The 20,452-nt window shown below is 40.9% G+C and overlaps 1 protein-coding gene across 13 annotated transcripts in view; it reads left to right on the top strand.

The window, feature by feature from the left end:
- PRRC2C (proline rich coiled-coil 2C) overlaps nucleotides 1-20,452 on the top strand; it is an 84,720-nt gene that overhangs the window by 59,548 nt on the left and 4,720 nt on the right. For 2 of the 13 annotated variants that reach the window (XM_081914997.1, XM_081914991.1), the window contains exons 24-35: nucleotides 1,200-1,301; nucleotides 6,056-6,281; nucleotides 8,447-8,650; nucleotides 9,009-9,121; nucleotides 9,701-9,837; nucleotides 10,598-10,832; nucleotides 12,180-12,302; nucleotides 14,704-14,916; nucleotides 16,381-16,484; nucleotides 17,043-17,108; nucleotides 18,378-18,498; nucleotides 19,441-19,677. In XM_081914997.1, the coding sequence (XP_081771123.1) occupies nucleotides 1,200-1,301; nucleotides 6,056-6,281; nucleotides 8,447-8,650; nucleotides 9,009-9,121; nucleotides 9,701-9,837; nucleotides 10,598-10,832; nucleotides 12,180-12,302; nucleotides 14,704-14,916; nucleotides 16,381-16,484; nucleotides 17,043-17,108; nucleotides 18,378-18,498; nucleotides 19,441-19,677 (1,881 nt within the window). The remainder of the gene's footprint in view (nucleotides 1-1,199; nucleotides 1,302-6,055; nucleotides 6,282-8,446; nucleotides 8,651-9,008; nucleotides 9,122-9,700; nucleotides 9,838-10,597; nucleotides 10,833-12,179; nucleotides 12,303-14,703; nucleotides 14,917-16,380; nucleotides 16,485-17,042; nucleotides 17,109-18,377; nucleotides 18,499-19,440; nucleotides 19,678-20,452) is intronic. The other 11 variants (XM_081915003.1, XM_081915002.1, XM_081914999.1 and 8 more) reach the window with 10 other exon arrangements.

Below are 20,452 nucleotides of genomic sequence, written 5' to 3'. Positions count from 1 at the left end.
GTTTGTGTGTTAGTCTCGTGTTTCTCGGCAAAGTGGTACAGGTCCTCTACAAATGGTTCTTCTGACTAGTATCTTATTTCCTACTGCAATATGTGGACACCTAAATATTCTGTGAATAACTCTGGAAACGATTTGTTGATGCCAAATAAGAGCGAAGCAGCCTAGAACTTTAAGAACAGAATAATGGCAGTGGTTATTGAATTTAAATGCTTTTATTCAATGTACCTTTATTTTTATTTGGTAAGTCTGCAAAGGCTTTGGGTTTTGTGTTCTTTGATTGATGGTAAACCTTGGCAAATGCTGCCTGGCAACAGAAAGTGTCCCCTTATGGAATCCTGGTGCTTATTATTTTGTTGCTTTGCGACTCCATCTCTGACGAATCCATGTTGCTTGTGTTTGAAGGAGAGCAGGATTTGAATGACTCTCCAAGAGAGATTCCAGTTAGTGAATTGTTTCCTATTAAGTATACTTTATGGCGGTGTTTGTGGCTTTCTTTGTCATCCCTTTTGTCCATAAAGTTTTGAAATGTTTGAGGTTGATTATTATGTCCATGATGGAGTACCGTGTAATTCTTGGGTGCTGATGACTTTTGTGTACAGTATTTTTGGAGTTCGATTTACTCCTGGATGTGTGGTTTGAAAATTTCATCTACCTTCATTCTTTAAACTAGCTTAATTCCATTCTGTGGCAGTATCTTGTAAGAATGATTGTAAGAGCACTGATAATGGCCAAGAGTAAGAGAGCATCAATGTCTTTGTTTTGTCCATATTTGAGTCTTCAGGAAAATCTATTGATTGCACTTAGTTAAGTTCAAGTAAAATTGTACTATTCCTGCAGTAGTTTAGTTTTTGTGCACCTGTGACACTATGAAAGGAGGATATTTCTCAACGTTTGAGGACCATCATTCTACTTCTTTAATGAGTCCTGTGAGAATCAGTGTAGGGGAATTACAATAACCTGAATTTAATTTTTGGAATTAAATCCAAAAGGAAATGGTCAACAAGCCATGACTATGAACCAGAAAGTCTTTTCCCCCCACCTGTCAGATCTTTTTTTGTCCTTTTTATGTTAAAGCTTCCCTGCTAAATGCTTGCACCTGAAAGACAATTTAGTTCAGCGGCATTGCTTGAGCTCTTGCTTTTGTTGGGGCTTTTGTTATAGACCTAGCTAGAATGTGATGTGTGTTGCCTGCCTTTCAGGTGCCCCTGCCCCACACCCTTCCCCTCCCTAGGAGGGAGGCTCTACAACAGAGCTCCAGCCTAACTCCAGTTTCTCCCGCTACCGTGGACCTCACCCTCAAGGTATGTACCACATCCCTCTAAGGGTCATTTTCTTGCATGCAGGGGAAAGACTTCATCAAGATCTTGCTGGCAAACTTCAGTGGAGAGACCAAAAAGGCAGTTTTTGCTTTTTAGACCACTAGAACAATAGATTCTAAGGGGGTTCATTACATTTCTTTGACCCCACTTTGTAACTAACAGCAATGGCTGACTCTTGCCACCCAAATCCTAGTATACACATCAGAATATCAAATAGGACTTATTAGGGTGATTGTGATTTCCCCCTCCTATAGAGAGTATATGGGAAATGAGCTATGTACTCTGTAGATAGGTGGTTCCAGATGCCTTTCTGTGAAATAGCTTGTATTGTTTTGATCAATTATTGTTGAGGTTAGCAATATGTAATGTATATTGGCTGGCTGATGCAGCACACTTTGTGCAGGAGACTGGCAGTGTTAGAATTTGCTGATAGCTTAATATTTTCTATTAAGTGGTAACTGGTGTGACCTTTTTAGTGATGGTGTGAGGTATGTGTGTGAAGGCAGCCAGGTAGTGTTCATAGGTGACTGTTCATTTGGACTATATTGCGCATCTCATGCTGCAAAGTGAGTCTCAGTAGCATTATTTACAGATTGATTCCAATTCTTCTCAGTTCTGCATAGTGGTAGAACATGTGTTTGCATAACTCAGTTAAATAGAGCTTTTGTGAAAGAGGTTCCAAATAGGAACATGCCTCCTATGATTACAGATTTTAGAGGGTGTTTCTTGTCTTATTGACATACATCATATGTATATACTAGTAACTCTCTTAATCAGCTGAGACTAGACTGAATTTTTGAAGACGTGGCCCACATTTCAAAATACTTATGAAAATTGTCCAACAGACATAGCACTGGGCTGAAAGCAACTTGTAAAGTAAATGTGCACAACAGAGCTTACACTCAACAATTATTACAGTTGTTGCTTAGATTGACATGGCTGTGCTGCCTTTTTCCTCTCTGATCTGTTTCATGTTGACGTATCATTTAAGCTTCACTATTGTGCCTCTGTGGGTGTATTCAGCTGAAAGCATTTCTGTGATAAAGTAATGTACCTTTTTGTTCTGTTTAGTCTGAGGAACTATTTGGGTATTTGGTATAAAGTTTGCATGTAATTTGTTGTTGTGAATGTGGACAGGCAGGACGATAGGAAGGTAGATAAAGGCACATGCCATTTTCTAATACAGCACTTGTATTATGCACAGTATCTAATGTCTTGTTATGGATTCTTATGCTATTGTCTTCGTTAAAATAGGTTTTACATTTGAACCTTCTGTGTTCTGCAATGAAGATTTGATATTTCCGTGCAGTATTTGGAATATTTTACACCTAGGGATATAATTTTATATTAAACTTAATGGGGGGGGAGGCTTTAAATGCCATAAAATACGCTTAATAACCAGTACATAGTTTTGTCTGGGTTAATTTCCAGTAAGATGCTAATTTGCAGCATGCATTGTAGCTGAAAACAGTTGCATTAGAAAATAGGGTTGATTTTAAACGGATACATATAATACATAATCTCATGATCAAAAGTGGTTATCCATAAAAATTGTCTAGCATAGACAACTACAAGTCCGTGGCATCTGAAGACTGACTTATTGTTACTTTTCTGAAAGCCATAGCAGGGATAAGCAACATTTTCCCCTAAGGGCCACACACTAATGGGCAAAAATGTTTCCTACAGTTTGTGGGGGGCAAAACCAGCATGCCTCTCACGACACACAATAATCTTGGCTGTCAGTGTAACCTGGATTGCTGCAATTGCAAGGTTGCAGGGCGTGGTTACACATACAATGGGTTGTCTTCAATATTCTCCTAATTGTCCTATGCAGGTTTGAAGAGCATGCTGTATTTTGAAATTGCACTCTCTGTCTGCATTTCCTACTGGTGTTGGAAGGGTTGTTGGGGCAATGGCAAGGGTTATCAGGCCAGGCCAGGCTCTAGCTCAAAGGCAGGCAAGAGGCCACAGCTGTGGGTGACCTGCCATTTTCTGCACCAAACTCAACCATCCTCTCTCACTAAAAGGAAGAGCAGTGGTGGCAGTCATTCAGTACTCACTGTGTTGCACAAGAGCGCAAAGCAGATGATTAAACACCAGGAAGGAAGTAAATACCAGGGTTTTTTAGGCTGAACTTTTAAGCTGAAATGGATAGGCAGCAGGGTAATTTTGGCAGCTGCAGGAATCAACCATCTGATCACATGGGAGAAGGGTGAGGGCAACATACAGGGCATGGGTTGCCTTTAAGTGCCGTAGCATCTTGGAAGTGATTCAAAGAAGGCAACGGTAATGAAGATCTAAGCTATATTTCTTCCATAATTTAAGAACCACAGTATACAGTTGCAATCAAAATTCTTCAACCCCCGTTGCAAATCAGGTTTATTATCAAAATTTACAGACTTTCAGCTCTTTGCAATAAGCAAATCAAACAAAAGCAATTGAAATAGCTCAACACAATGTATGCTTCAAGTGGTTTCTCCAAATTCAGCTCAAATTGCAACTTATACTGGCTTCTCCAATCTCACTATTATTCAACCCCCCTGAATAGAATCCCTCACAACAGCACAAATACAACAGGTATTTTCTCAAGCACACCTTATTTAGCTGAACAAGGGCTTCATTAGTTGCAACAGGTGTGCTTGAGCCAGAACACATGAAATACCTGAGCTGGCAAGGTGTTTGCTGAGTGTCAAATTTGACTGCATGTTAGAAATATGGATAAATAGGTCATGTTAGAAATATGAATTTCTTGGAGAATGGTCCAAGAAGATAAGAGAAGATATCATTGCCCTTCACAAACAAGGAGCAAGATTCAAGAAGATAGTAAAAGCACTGCATGTTCCCAGAAACACTGTTGAAAGCATAATTTGCAAGTTAAAAGTTAAAAGGAACAGTGGTTACAGTACTTGGACAGGGTAGAAAATGGAAGCTATCTGAGACAGCAACCACAATGCAGAGAAGGCAGGCTGGGAAAAACCTTCAAGTGACTGCAAAAGAGCTGCAGCAAGACTTGATGACAGCAGGCACTGATGTTTCAGTGAGCACAGTAAGGCGCCTTACTAAGTGCAGAAGGTTTCCATGCCAGAACTCCAAGACGTTCACCACTACTGAACCAAAAGCACAAGAAAACTCCAGTATACTCAAAATCATAAATAAGCCACAGAAGTTTTGGGATACTGTTCTGTGGAGTGATGAAACAGAATTGGAACTTTTTGGCCCCATGGATCAGCACTATGTCTGGAGGAAGAAGAATGAAAAGAACACTCTGCTCTGGGGCTGCTTTGCATCCTCTGACACTTGCAGGATGTGGAAGGCAGGATGGATTCATTGAAGTATCAGGAAATCTTAGAAGAAAACATGCTGTCCTCACGTGAGGAAGCTGAAGCCAGGGCATCACTGGACCTTCCCACAGGAGAATGATCCCAAGCATACCTCAAATTCCACCAAGGCTTGGTTGCAGAAGTAGTCCTGGAAGCTTCTGCAGTGGCCATCACAGTTACCTGACTTGAACCCCATAGAAAATCTCTGGTGGGATTTGAAGAAGGCGGTTGCAGCACACAACCCCAAGAAGATTACTGAAGTGGAGACCATTGCTCATAGGAATGGGCTAAGATTCCTCAGGAACACTGCCAGAAGCTGCTGTCTGGCTATGCATCTCATTTGCAGCAGGTCATAGCAGCAAAAGGCTGCTCTACTAAGATGCTTGCCATGAAGGGGTTGAATAATAGTGAGACTGGAGAAGATAGTATAAGCTGCAATGTGAGCTGAATTTGGAGAAACCACTTGAAGCATCCATTGTGTTGAGCTATTTCAATTGCTTTTGTTTGATTTGCTCATTGCAAACAGCTGAAAGTCTGTAAATTTTGATCATAAACCTGATTTGCAACGGGGGTTGAATAATTTTGATTGCAACTGTATATTTTCATCACCTGTTTCTGTATTCAATCACTGCAAAAATATAATACAACTTCCAGAGAAGTAACAATCTGTTCAATTTTATGATGCCTCATTAGGTATGAGTACTATTAATATGGTGGTTTATGCATTTTTCAGGACTGCTCAGAGATGCTGAGGTGGTAGGTTCAATATAGAACCATGAAGAGTTGACACGTGTCTTGGGCAGATTTTTATACTTGAAAGCAAGCCCAGTGATAGGCAGTTAATTAAATGTAGTTCCAAATCTCTTCTTTGAATTTTTCCACTATAGCCCAGCTTACTTAAACCTATTTAATCCTGGTTTTGGTTACTGGCAAATTCTAAACTGTGGTATAAAAAGCAAACGATTCGCCGGGGTTTTCAAAAACTGTATTATGGTCAATGTGCAGGATTGTGCTACATTTGGCTTAGTTCATATTGCATACTTGTGGGTCCCTGAGATTCAGATCTAGAGTGTAAAACGTGTTAGATTAATGGTGCCATTAATGTAATTTTAATATGTGGATTAAATAGCTGGGGAATACTTCTAAAAGGTTTTCTTGAGAAAAGATTTTTTTAATGTATCAAAGCTAGTAGTGATTCACACTTGGCTCTAACCTTTGCTGTATGCTTGCCCCATGTTTTTTGAAAACGTTAAAACAATTTATACCTCTAATATTCTAAAACAATTCAGTTTCCCTGGCAGCTAACTAGAGGAGTATGGATGCTGTCTAAAGAGAGAAAGTGAAAATAAGACACTGTGAAAATTAAATGGGCTAAATTTGTATTTCAAAGTGGAACCATTTCCTTTTTCTGACTAGATGGAGTCTGCTCGCAAAGCATGGGAGAATTCACCAAATGTCGGGGAGAAGAATTCCCCAGCTACATCATCAGCATCTCCAGTAGGTGGTAGTAGTGGTAGCAGCAGTGGCAGTGGAAGCAGCAGCAGTAGCAGTGGACCAACCAGTGGTACATACAGCTCTTTCTCAAGTGCATCAATGCCTCCCATTCCTGTGGCTTCAGTTACACCTACAACTTCATTGTCAGGTACAAACTTTTGGACTACAGCCTTGCTGTTGTTGTTGCTGCTGCTGTTGTTGTTGTTGTGCAGTCTGTCTGACTGGGTTGCACCAGCCACTCTAGGTGGCTTCCAACATATATAAAAGCATAATTAAACATTAAAAAGCTTCCCAATACAGGGCTGCTTTCAGATGTCTTCTAAAGGTTATTTAGTTACTCATCTCCTTGAAAGTTTCATAGTCCTTCAGTCTAAAAGACTGCCAGAACGGCTTGCATACAGTCCCTTGAAACAAGGCAAGACAGCCCCTGGCCACAGTCTAAAAGACATGACACTAAAGGGATAGGGAGGGAAGAGGGTAAAAGCAAACTCAGGTTCCAGTTCTGTTTAACTCTCTGCATTATTCAACTCTATTCTAAAAGCAACACACATAACTAGCTTGTTCTCAGCTTGCCTGCTCTAGTTAGTTTACCTTGACTATAGAGATAACGTAATTAAACCATAATACAGGTGGCGACCATTTCGCACGTGTTCACATGACACGCAATCACTGATGAACACGTCATTTTGAACCTGAAAGAGGATGGGGGATAGTAGGGTGGACTGACAGGCGCGTGAATGCCTGGAATGCAAACAGAGAGTTGCCTGTAACTGAAAGTTTCCAAGATTTCCTCCTCCACCTAAGATGCTCAGATAAGGTTTTACTACAGTACATGAATTTCACTGGAAAGCCCATTAATTATGGATCAAGCTTTAATACAACTGAATGTTGGGGAAGAAAATCAGTATTTAGGTTCAAGCGCGTCTACAAATCTAGCACAGGGGTTCAGGTAGCTCTTTGGCACTTGAAGTAGTATTTGTCCAGTAGATTGTTGGTCAATTTTTAAGAAAGTTTAACACGTGATGTGTAATTTTAAGCACATAAGAACATTGGTATATTCAGAAGGAAACAGCTGTGAACATGCTACTTAATCCAGAACAGGGATGCAATGGGGCAGGGCTAAAATGATCGCACAAAATGGTCGCAGCCTGTACATCAGAGTCTAAATTACTCACTCTGGATGCTGTTCATTGACAGAATAAAGCCTCCTTGAAGTGGCATAATGGAGTGGAAGATGAGAGGACTTACATTTTCATGACATACTTCACCCCCTCTCATAATACAATAGTGTCTCCCAGGAAACATTTAAAGAATCATTGCTCTAAAGCAGTTGATGTTACTGAAAAAAGTTAACTGCAGTCTAAAAGAGTGGTTTAAAACTCATGTCAGGGAATTATGCACGTAACCAGGGCTTGCTTGGTTTTTACTAGTGCAACTCCCACAACTGCCGAGACTGCTTCTTCATTCAGGGAGCGGGGAGGGAAACAATTTGCTCCCTCATTTATAGAAGAAGCAGTCCTGAAAACTGCAAAGGAAACTCTGGCTATATGTATCATTCTCTTGTATATGTCCTATGGTGGTGTATCATCACCATCATCATCATTTTTAATTTGTTTACAACCTTTCACCCTCATGTTCTTGGGTGGGACACTGTGTGAATATTATACTGACCCTAATGCTGGCATAGAATGCCAGCTGAGTAAAGGGACCTTGTGAGACTCCAGGAAATGTGACCCTATAAGAATGAGCGGCCACCATTATTACCAACACATCCCTCTGTTATACAGACTTGGGGGCCAACTAGGGCCATCACATACAGGAAGAAGTAATCTGTGAAGCTACTTTAGGCAAATCCTCCTGTAGGCACCCTTCAATTGGCATGGAAGGTCCTGTTAGTGTTATGTCTGGGTGTTGCCTGGTTGGTGATGATCCATGACAAGAACTCCCATGCATTTGATGACTGAAATATACTATTCTCGGCAACCTTGAAAGTTTTACCTGTAAGAATACGTTAACTGTGTTTGAATGTTTTTAGGTGTTCATAATGTTTTTAAGTATTCTTTTAAAATTTCTGATGATATTTTGCTGCTTTGTTGTTAGCTTTCCTGGTCTTCTTTGGAAAGAAGGTTGGGACAGAAATTAAATAAATAAGTAAATAAATAAATAGTACAGAAGTAGAATGTTTGAATAAAGTACTGCAGTAGTTAGCAACTTGCATTTTTACTTAGGGTACACCAAATTTATGACTAGCTTACTGAAGCATGTTAGATTTTAGTAACTATTAAAGCAGTGCTTTGCTGGTTGTAATTTTAGGAGCTGGAACATACACTACCTCTTCACTGAGTACAAAAACAACCACAACCTCCGATCCACCCAACATTTGTAAAGTGAAGCCACAGCAGTTGCAGACAAGCAATTTGGCATCTGCTGGTCACTTTTCCCAGCTAAGCTGTATGCCATCACTAATTGCTCAGCAGCAGCAGAGTCCACAGGTCTATGTGTCTCAGTCGGCAGCAGGTAATATACGAGGTAGTCTCTTTGCATTGTATCTGGGTATAAATGGTTCCTCTTTCTATTTAAAGGTAGGGGTGACTAAATTTAAGCTCAGTGTTTCTTAAATCTTCTGGTTACTTTCATGATTGCAACTTTGTAGTCTATTCATTTCTCCCAACAAATTGTATTGAATGTTGTAGTGTTTGTAAACAAAACACAAATGCTCTTTTTGAAAGTTTACATCAGTCTTTTTCTCTTGCCTTTGAAATGTCTCTCCCCCCCCCCCCAAGCATTTGTTTAGCAGCTAGGCGTATCAATTACCTTTACTTTTTAGTTAACTCATTCGCTGTGCTACTGGTTTTTTTCTCTTATGACTTTGTAGCTCAAATTCCAGCTTTCTACATGGATACAAGCCATCTCTTTGGTACCCAGCATGCACGACTGGCTCCTCCGTCACTGGCCCAGCAGCAGGGATTTCAGCCAGGGCTCTCACAGGTACTATGGGGATTGACTGGGGGGCATATTTGCTTTTTAATAACAATACATGTTGAGTCTTGTATTCCAAATCAGAGTTCAACCATTCTCCATTTTGAATGTCCTTGTCCAGCTAAACCATTGAGTTGTGGTCACAGCTGGTGGCTCATACTGGAACATTTTTAACTGTGTATTCAAAGAGCAGAGTATTCCTACTGTGAAAGATTAAGCTCATCAGCTGCAAGAACTGGGGTACCTTCTGTAGTCTGCAGTTCCTGCAAGCCAAATGTCTTGCACAGAATCTGTAGGTACTTCCCACTCCTTTGATATTTTTAGCAACTAGTGAGATGCACACACCATTATTAGTTCAGGTATCATAGGTCAGTGTCAGAGCACTTTCTTTGTGAGTGAAAACTCCCAGTTTCAATCCACAGCATCTATAGTTAAAGGATTTCAAGAAGCAGGTTGAAAAGACATCCTTTTAACAGAGAACTTTGAGAGCCACCTCAAGAGAATAGAATTGCTAGACGGACTGAGCACAAGGCAATTTCTGGTGTTTGTTTGCTTGCTTGGATATCTAATTAATTATATTCCTTACAGCCTACATCAGTTCAGCAGATACCAATCCCTATATATGCACCTCTGCAAGGGCAGCATCAAGCTCAGTTGGGTTTAGGAGCAGCACCTGCTGTTTCCCAAGCCCAGGAATTGTTTAACTCATCATTGCAGCCTTATAGGTAAGTAGAAAGCAACTCCTCTTGGTTAACATTTTGTTTCTAGTTCTAGTCTCTTAACTATGTCACACATTTTTTTTTTCATTTGTATTCATTGGTGTAAGAATTGTGAAAACTGCACTGTTTTATGACCAAAAAATGTTCTGAAATTAAACAGTCCACATTAAAATATAAATATTCATGCAAAGTAAGTTCATTCATTTTAGATTTTTGTGTGCTTTAGGGATAAGTGTTGAAAATGTTAGACTAAAAGGAGGCTTAGAATTTCTGAGGTGGGAGTAGGATAGATGTGGCATAAGAAGTATCATTTCTCTGCCTGTTCAGAATCTTGCCAGTCCTTTGTGTTTGTCCAGTTTAGGTTTCCTCTGCAATTCTGAGCAGAATCACTTGAAATATTGTAAATTTGATGCTCTTACAACTTGTGTGGTGCATTTTTGTGCTAGATCTGTTTCCCTGGCTATGACACTTTTATTCAACTGCTGGTGAAGTGGCTTTAAGTCATGTGTTACAGTTTCTAGAAAGAACCATTCTTACAGTTTTGTAAACAAGACCAAAAAAGTCTAAAATTAATGTCAATTTTGAGTATTTGCATGGATTCCCCCCTTAGTAATCTTTTTCTTGTAATAAGGGGGTGTATGATACGTTTGTGTGTTTCTCCTTGTTTTATGCCTAGTGCACATTAAAACTTTAATCATGAAACCAGTTTTTGTAGTTTAATAACGTTTTATTAACTTAACTAATTCAGGGCACTATTGTTTTATAGATCCCAGCAGGCATTTATGCAAAGTGGCCTGTCTCAGCCGTCACCAGTGGTTCTTTCTGGCACAGCCTTACACAACTTCCCAGCAGTGCAGCATCAGGAACTTGCCAAGGCACAGTCAAGCCTTGCATTTCAGCAGACATCTAATACTCAACCTATTCCTATCTTGTATGAGCATCAACTGAGTCAAGCTTCAGGACTAGGAGGCTCCCAGCTTATTGATACGCATCTTCTCCAGGTCAGAGTCAGACCTTCCCAGAAAAGTAACTGAAGAGTTGGAATCACCTCTTTAATACAACAAGAGCTTTAATACAACAAAACAGAATGGTTGTGCTGCGTCTGAGTGTATATAAAAGGGAAATTAATCTGCATTATGAGACAATGAGTACCTGGCTCTGCAGGCAAGGGGTGACATAACTGGACTTCTGAGGCTCAGAATGTGTTTCCCCACAGGGGAGCCACAAAAAGCATGTAGTTGGTCAGGGGAGCTGTGGACTCAAAAAGGTTGAAAACCTCTGAGTTACAGCACTCGCTGTCCTATCATGCAAGCAGCCTTCCCAGTTTTTGTGATGTGCATTTATTTAATTGTGCCCTGTCATCTGAGCATTGGAAGCTACCTTCTACTGAGTCAGGCCAGTGGTTCACTGTCTGGCAGCGGCTCTGCAGCATTTCAGATTCAGACAGGGGTCTCTCCCAGCCCCACTGGAGGATGCCAGGGATTGAACTTGGAATCTTCTGCAGGCAAAGCAGATTCTCTGCCACTGAGCTACAGCCCAGCTCATGTGTATTATTATACATAGTGTTTCAGTTGTTTGAGGCACCATACTGTGGAACACTTACTTTACTGGGCTGGTGTCAACAGCCAGCATTCCCATGCAGTTGCTGTGGCCCTCCACACCAGGCAGCTGGGGCTGCAGCCTTTGTTTCATTTACACACAGTGACACTCCAGGACGTTGTGAGTAATTAATGGTAGGTGACTCATAGACACCTGGGACAGATCACAATGTTACCCACACTTGGAGGGGCCCCATCAAACCCTGGATATGATTCCCCAAATACACCCCTTCTCCCCACCCCCTTCTTTCCAAACTGTAGCAGGGAGGAAGGATAACTGGAACAAAGCATGCAGGTTTCAGGTAATTTCAGACTGATTTATGGAAGAGTCCTGCACACCCTGATGCAGTCCTGATTCACCCATTAAAACTTACACTTTTTATAGAACCTTGTTCCCATATTTGGCAGTGATGTATTTCAGCTGTTTTCAATATAGATTATACATAGCAGCAGTTATATGTCCAATTAAATCTGGGACATATTTTATCCACACTTACTGCTTTTCCAAATGTGGAAATATTTATAGCAGGAGTGGAGAACCTGTGACCCTCCAGGTGTCTTTGGACTTCAACTCTCACCATTGGGCATGCTGGCTGGGGCTGATGGGAATTAAAGTTCAGCAACATTCCTGCTGCATCGTACAGAGAAGAGTAAATCTAAAATGAAATGGTCATACAACTGTTCTGTTCTCAAATTAAATTAACCTTGCTTAGCTAGTCACCTAGAAAATGTTAACCTCTCTCTTCTCAGGCCAGAGCTACTCTTACCCAGGCCTCAAATTTGTATTCTGGACAGGTTCAGCAACCAGGTCAGACTAGCTTCTATAACACTGCGCCGTCTCCCAGTGCTCTCCAGCAGGTAAACTATGGCACGGTAAATTGCTTTCAATTATATTTAATATGTGTGTGTTTGTGTGCTTGTGGTGCATGTAGTACCATTGTCTCCTGACAGGAGAATGTTCTTTTGAGAACATAGTTTGTGTTCTTTTATAGAGAAGTTGCTGTCTCTCTGAATATAGCACTCCAAAACAGTTCTAACACAGAATAAAACTTTCTTTTAATATATATATATATATATATAGTGTTCTTTTTCTTTCTTTTTTCTTCAGAGGTGTTGCTCTAAAAAAATCAAGCCACCTTTTGTTTAGAGATCACTGTGATGTTTACTGTGGTCCTTAGCCTACTCCAGTTAAACTTCTTATGATCCTAGAGTCAACAGCTAGGAAGTTGATCTTCCATTATGCAAAACCATAATGTGGTTTCAGAGAATAGTTTTCTCCAAGATCAGGTGATAAATATTCAAGATCATAGTGCTTCTGCTGGGGATTTGTTAGAAAAATCCTGTGCATGCTGTTCATGGCATCTAAACATTAGCAAGATGGTGCAGATCTGTAAACTACATAGGCATTTCTTCTACATAGAGTACATAGAAATGAATAGGAGCACTAGATGAATGTCTGCATACAATTCCCATTCAGTTCAGTTTGTTCAGTGATGTGCTGATCTTCCATAGAGGCGAACATCCTAAAAGTATTTCATAAGCTTGCCTCTTTTGAATAATGGCTACTTGGTATATTACATTAGATCATACTGCGGTATTACCCCAAACCATGGCTCAGCAGTCAGTGGTGGCCTTGGAGGCCAGCACTGTTGCTAGGCAAGAGGTAAATCTTTAACTTAGGCTGGTGGGACAATAATAAAAAAGAGGTCATCCCTTTTGGATCAAGAATAGAGGCTCTATTTTATTGCAGAGTTGCAAGGGGAATTGGGCATAGTATGTATGTTTACCAGAATTTCCCTACTCTAAAGACAGAAGTCTCTACATGAGAGCAGAGAATGGTTGCTTCTGAGTAAGAAAGGTAATATCAGAATAAGGTATTTAGATAAGGTCTGCAACTGGAGTGGATAAATTAAGAACTGCGCTTGTGCCCTGTTGTAGCCAGGAGCAATTTCCCCTTCATGTTATGTGATATTTTGGTATATTGTTTGGTGTAGGGTGTAGTTTGTCTTCTAACTATATTGCCACTGATACTGCTACCTTATTTTATGCACATAGCACTTTAAATTTTGGTATTTTGTATCTAATTGTCTAGTTATCCATTGGGGACACCATCACTGAAGTCATTACAGACACACACGGGAGGTTGCAATGGGGGCTGGACAGAACAGATGAGGGCTTAGAAATACACTGCTAAGCCTCTTCTCAATCCTTCCCTTTGAATGTGTGGACCCTAGATGCCACACCAATTTAAGAGTGGATTTTCAGCATCCATAGTGAGCTCATCTTTGGTGTCTCAGGACTTCACGGCTACTATGACAAGAGTAGAGCTGTCACAATATGTTATGATCCCACCCTGAGGAAGGCAACACTCTGGATCAGAACAGGGTATAGGTTTGGTGCTTTAGATGAGGAGATTTTTTTAAATAGCACACTTGTCTTAAGCTCATTTCCTGGTGAGATTTACATATCTCGCATTCCTGTTTCTCTGCACAGAGTAGGGGACATATTAAGATGGTCTCCCACCACAGAAGCTGATGGATTCATATGGATTCTTGAGAGTTCTTGGAACATTTCCAGTTGATATGACTGGTGTTCCTATTGGTGCTCTGGCCACTTGGTGGAACCTGTTTGACACAATCCCTAAGTGTACTCTCCCTAGGTAGAGTCCATATACCTCCATGGCTTACTTGAGGATTAGGGGCAGAGAAATGGCTGGGCCGTGATTAAAATACCAGGTGGGGTGTGTGTGGAATTTTAGCAAATCTACCCCACACAAATAAGATGGCTATGAAGAAACTATATCTCTTCCACTATTGTGTCCTCACAGTGTTGTCCTTTTGAGCCTGTATGGTGCATGTCTTCTCCATCAGGGCCAAGAAATAAATGCTTTCAGTTACTGCATTCTGCACCACAAAACCCAATTCCTGCTTCTGAAACCTCAGTTTTACAGGGAATAATGAGGGAGATAGGGAAAACATAAGTTACAGGAGAAGGACAGGGAGGGAATTCCGTTTACTAAGAACCATGTCCTACTCTGGCTTGCTTTCTGAATCATCAGATGCTGCCCATATGTTTTCAGGTTTATAACTCCAAAGGATAAAAAGGTGTATATTCTTTCTGTTCAGATGCACTGAAGGTACAAATTATATTGGCTGTACATAGAGAGCAACACGTGTATATTTCTCGACAGTATTCAGAAGTGGCAATTTAATCATGATGCACTTTAGCTATTGAAGCATCTGTGTGTCTAAATCATTCTTGCGTTTTTCTCCAGGTGACAGTACCTATACCAGGATCACAACTTTCTTTGCCCAACTTTGGATCAGCAGGCCAGCCTTTAATTGCTCTTCCACAGTCCCTTCAGCCTCCTTTACAGCACACGCCACCACAGCCTCAGACTCAGAATCTGAGTCGGCCAGCACAAGTCGGCCAGCCTTTCAGAGGACTAATTCCAGCTGGAGCTCAACACAGCATTATAACTGGGAAGGTAAATGTGACTGTGTCTTAAATCTTGCTGAATGGCAGGAGGAAAGCATGAACAAATGCACATCATATCCAGGCATGCCATGGTTATTGCTTAGCAATCATTCCAAAGGGATAAAGTCTTAGTCCTTATAGCACCATAACCAGTTTATGAAGAAATAGCAAATGGAAGAGATTGAACATGGATGGAATTGGTTTAGAATTAAACTAATTCAACCAAAGTTCCCCGGCACATACCCTGCAGGGAAACCCCCTGGCAAAAGAGCAGCCAGAAGCATTGAACTCTCTCTCTCTCCCCATCAGCTGACATCACCCAGTGTTGTCAGCTGGTGGACAAGTGAGTAGTTTGAGGGAAATAGCCTCATGGGCCAAATTGGACCCCCTGGTAAGCTACGGTTGGCCCACAGGCTGGAGGTTTTGTATCCTATGGTGGTTCACATTCACAGTCAAATGCTTGACTTTTGGCTACTTAGTGAGTGTACCTCCCCCAAGCATCCTATACTCTGAACCACAGTTGTGTTGTTTCTCCAGCTGTGAGCCAATGGCATCACTGAGTAGCACTAAAAATAGTGGACCCATAAGGAAAAAAGGGAGGAAAGGTCATGTTTCCAAAGGGGTGGGGATGGTGTGTTAGAAACTCCAGATATTTTTATACTACTGAAAATTACCTGGGAGTACTAGAGGAAGCCCACTTTGAAAAATAGTGGAGGAAAGTGTTTGGTGGGGTCACTATTTTTTATTTTTAAAAAGCCACTGATTTTCCACTGAATTGTTGGGGCTCCCTGTATCTGCTCAGTGACTCCTTTATCTGTTACACATAAGTCTTTTGGTGAGATTCACTGAGTATTGGTAGAGAGTGCTTAAGAACTTTCATTTTGCCTAGCTGAGGATTTTAATTATTTGTGTCACATGGAATATGAGAGTATGACCCGTAATATGTCAACATCTCCCCCCCCCCAAGAGATTTTGGAGTAGGTGTGGAACTTGTTTCCTATCTCCTATTGCCATTTTAAAGATGATTAAATGAGTATGGCAGGGCCCTTCATGAAAGTAAAGGTAAAGGGACCCCTTACCATTAGGTCCAGTTGTGGCCGACTCTGGGGGTTGTGGCGCTCATCTCGCTTTATTGGTGAGGGAGCCAGCGTACAGCTTCCGGGTCATATGGCCAGCATGACTAAGCCGCTTCTGGCGAACCAGAGCAGCGCACAGAAACGCCGTTTACCTTCCCACCGGAGCGGTAACTATTTATCTACTTGATGTGCTTTTGATGTGCTTTCAAACTGCTAGGTGGGCAGGAGCTGGGACCGTGCAACAGGAGCTCACCCCATCATGGGGATTCAAACTGCCGACATTCTGATCAGCAAGTCCTAGGCTCTGTGGTTTAATCCACAGCGCCACCCGCGTCCCATGAAAGTATTAGTGTGTAATTTTGTGTCCTTTGTAAGTTGGTTGGGTTCCTTTGCTTCAGATGTCAGAGATGGACCTGAAAGCTTTTGGAAGTGGCATTGATGTTAAACCAGGCACACCTCCAGTCACCGGACGAAGCCCCACTCCAACGTCTAGTCCCTTCCGGTAAGCAAGTCTTTATAAACAAGTCAGCAGCATAGATTAGTGATGAAGCCCACTTACAGAAATAGTACTTATTAAGCATTAGTGTAAGGGTGCCACTCTGGTAGCCAGCTGTGAAGTGGCATAGAAAGGTTTAATAAATAAATAAGGGCTAATGCAGTTTGGAGAAAGATTTGTGCAGAACATTGACTTGGGCCATAATATTTTATATGGACATGCTTCTAACAACACAGAATATGGACCACGCCTCCCATCTTAAAACTGCTTAAATATTGTTATATTTTATATTTTATATTTATTTTTTTAAGTGAATGTAATAAATGGGGTTATGTGGGAATGGGTTGGCTGGCGTGGAATATTTATGTTTTAATTAAGCCATTGACAGGCATTCTGGCCTCTTTTTGCAGTCAGTCATTTCAGATTGCTTTTTGGCATTTCCTCTACTTTGTAGTAAGGAGACAGTGTCAGTAATTGTGTGGCTGGAGGGCTCAACTAACTGAGCTGCTCAGGACTGAGATGAAAAAGGAAACATATTTGGAAACAGGGCAATTTATTTTGCAGGAAATATGAAGACAGAATGACTGCATACTTGCCCAATTCCCATTTATTTCAGCAGAGCTTGCACAGGTGTGTTTCCATAGGATTGTGTTTCATATATATATGACAACAATCAATATAACTATGATTTGGATACTGTTCTCATGTATGTGAATACTTTTATTTGATTAAATGTTCTGAATTTTATGAAGAGTGCTCCTTAGAATTTATTTTCATTTCCTTGTACATTTTTCTACATATCCCCAATATTATCTATGCGATATTAGGGATTCAGCAATAACAGAGCAAGAAGAAATACTTCTTATTAGTGCCAGGTAGTATTTGGTCTTCAGTTGGAGAGGGAAGAACTTGCAGATTTGAGCTACAGCCAGCACTTAGGGTTTCAAATTACTCAAAAGTCACTCATATTACTCCAATTGAAAAGTAAGGTGACTTGTAAGACTCTTTTTAGTATTATTTTGAATGCTTACTTGAAGAACACAAATTGAGAGGAGAGATCAAAACATAGAAGGCTGGGGACCAAATATATGCTTCGGCCCACACAATAAGCTTGCACTCATCCGTTAGAATGTTTTTTCCCCTTTGAAATGCTGACCACCATACCAAACCACTGAAATTCTCCTCAGCTTTAAAAGCAGGTTCCCATTCAGGTTTTTCCCTCTCAGTTTTGAGGGCTAATACAACTCGCTTCATAGTACATTGGATCCTGATCAGAGCTGGAGATTGATTTTGAAAGCAGTACTGAGCACAAAATCAGTGGAAGTCTAAACAAGATGATTTGGAAAGCTAAATTTTGTGCTTCCCTTAAAATAAAGCCCCCAGCTGAGAGCTATTTGGGAGTTTCCCAAAATCTGAAGACATGTTTTTAATAGAAGCATTTAGCCATAGTGATTACCCCAGTCAGGTGTGGCAGCAGATCAGGAGATGAAACGACCAGTATCACATAGGAATGTTTGCTGGGTGCCAGAAGAAAGCAAAGGTCTCATGGTTCTATTTGAAAGAACAGAACAGTGTTAAATCCTCCTGCTGTATTACAGGGTTTCTAGAGACATTGTGCACTGCCTATTGAATTCAGAATACCACAATTTATAGTTAATCTTAATTTCTCCCTTTGTGTGGGGTGGTGGTAGTAAATTAAGCTTTAATTTTAGCATCTCTCTATTTCATATTGCTGTACAATAAACTCCTGTTTCCTTGTATTCGCTACAAACAGCATTTACTAAATAATGGCCAGTTTTCTTCTGGATTCAAGGTAGCACATGAAAAGTGTAACAAAAGGTTTCTCTGGTGCTTATGATATCCAATATATTAACTTACTTAAAATGTTTTCTCTCTAAGGGTTGCTTCCACAAGTCCGAACAGTCAGGCCAATAAAATGAATACCATCGTCTACCAGAAGCAGTTTCAGTCGGCAGCTGTGAGAATGACGCAACCATTTCCTCCACAGTTTGCACCCCAGGTGGGCAGCAGCTGCTATTCTGCCAGTGGTCTGAGATTTTCTATCTTCAGCTTATTTCAAATGGAAGAACCCCTATATGCAGGAATATCTATCAAATATTTCCTTAAATAATTTATAAATCAAATATATATAAACATTGTGTATCTTGCTTTCAGTAACATCTGTGCTCCTAAAGTTGAGAGATTGGACAGCCCTAATGCAGGCAGGTGACCACAGGCTTCTCCGCACAGCTCTTGCTACATTTGAGTGTTAAACATTTAAAGGGAGAGGGGGAAATAGTGTCTGAGAGAAGGGTCCCAGAGTGCGGCTTAAAGCAGACATCAAGTGCACAATACAACAGGAATGTCTCCTCTGCTGGCTCTGCTGAGAATTGCATATGCCTCCAGCTCGACTCATTTTATTGGTGCTTGTACAGAAATTCCTGGTGAATTGTGTGCTCTTAGCCACTTACCTGAAATGCAGCTGTAAGGCAGTCTTCCAAACAGTTAGCTACAAATAAAAAATTGAGCATCCTTTAAAAGGGGGAGTGCTTTCAGAGTGCTGTTGCTATAAAGTATATGATATGGAGACAAGTGGTGTGTACTTTTGATTCTAAAAATGTCTTGTATGTTGCACTTCAAATTTGAGATTGCCAGATTCTGTTTGAAAACATAAACCTATCTGTTGCCAATCCCTGCATCTTGACATATATTTTGAGGAACCCCTCCCCCCTTTTGGTTTTCAAATGTGCTAAGACAATTTTTAAGCACACTTCCTACCTTAAGTTTCCCCCCCTTAGAATTCTCCAAACATGGCCAATCTTAATAGAAAAAATGCACCCACCACAAGGCACTGATTGGTGGCGGAGGCATGCTCTCTGCAGAGAAGCCACCATGTGATCAGGTTGGCATTATGCTAACAGCTAAATGTCTCTCTTTTTGTTGTTGTTTTTCCCCCACTTAGATCCTCTCTCAGCCTAACCTGGTCCCTCCATTGGTAAGAGCCCCACATACTAACACCTTCCCAGCGCCTGTTCAGAGGCCGCCAGTGGCACTGGCTAGTCAGATGCCACCTCAGATGACCACAGGCCTTATGAGCCACCCTCGTTTGCCACATATGGCCAGGGGTCCTTGTGGATCACTCTCTGGAGTCAGAGGCAATCAGGCCCAGACTGCGATGAAGGCTGAACAAGACATGAAGGTTAGTATTTTTGGATGGCCATGCTGTGTTAACCACAGTTCAGTCTTAACAGCTTGCAAGGCTACTATTAAAATGCCTCTTGATCCTTCAGATACCCCTTTTCTGCAGTGGCCACAGAGAATATAAACCCAAATATTGATTTCAGGTAGCACATGTTAGTAAAAGCACAATCCCACGGAATGTGATTTCATCGCTTAAGGGTTTGCCTGCTTTTATTGCAGTCCGCTGCCTGGTGGAGTGCACCCATTCCCTTTGCCTTTCTCTTATTTTAAATGTACAAAACCGTTATTAAATAGCTAGAATCTCCCATCAATAGCTGCATTTCACTGCATGACATTATTTGAAGAGCACTTGGAGACCCTTCTGAATGAAACAAGACACTTTCCTTTTGATGTGAGCTGTGTGGGGATACCATAAGATTAAATGAACTCAGAAATCAGTGCACCCAATCAATTGTTAAAAAGGACAGAATTTCCTTATTATTTTCAGTTGTGTACAAGGACAAAAGAGTGGTTCCCTGAGACAATCTACAGGGTTTTTGTGATTTTCAAATGGTTCGGTCAGTATAATAGGCAATGCCTCTGATAAATGAGTTCTGCTATTTGTACAAATTATGGTTGGCTGGCTTGAGAGTGGATGGGAGGAGTGCATATGTTGTTAAGTTTTAATATTAAAATTAAAACTTATCAGGCAACTTACAAGAAAAAACAGTATCAAATCCCAATAGAACTAAATTACTAAATCAGTAGGACCAGTAAAAACATAACAGACTAAT

Source organism: Podarcis melisellensis (assembly GCF_964234715.1).
Source record: "Podarcis melisellensis genome assembly, chromosome: 6".
NCBI lineage: Eukaryota > Metazoa > Chordata > Lepidosauria > Squamata > Lacertidae > Podarcis > Podarcis melisellensis.
The sequence above is the reverse complement of the archived record's forward strand: the minus strand, read 5'-3'. Positions and strand labels throughout refer to the sequence as shown.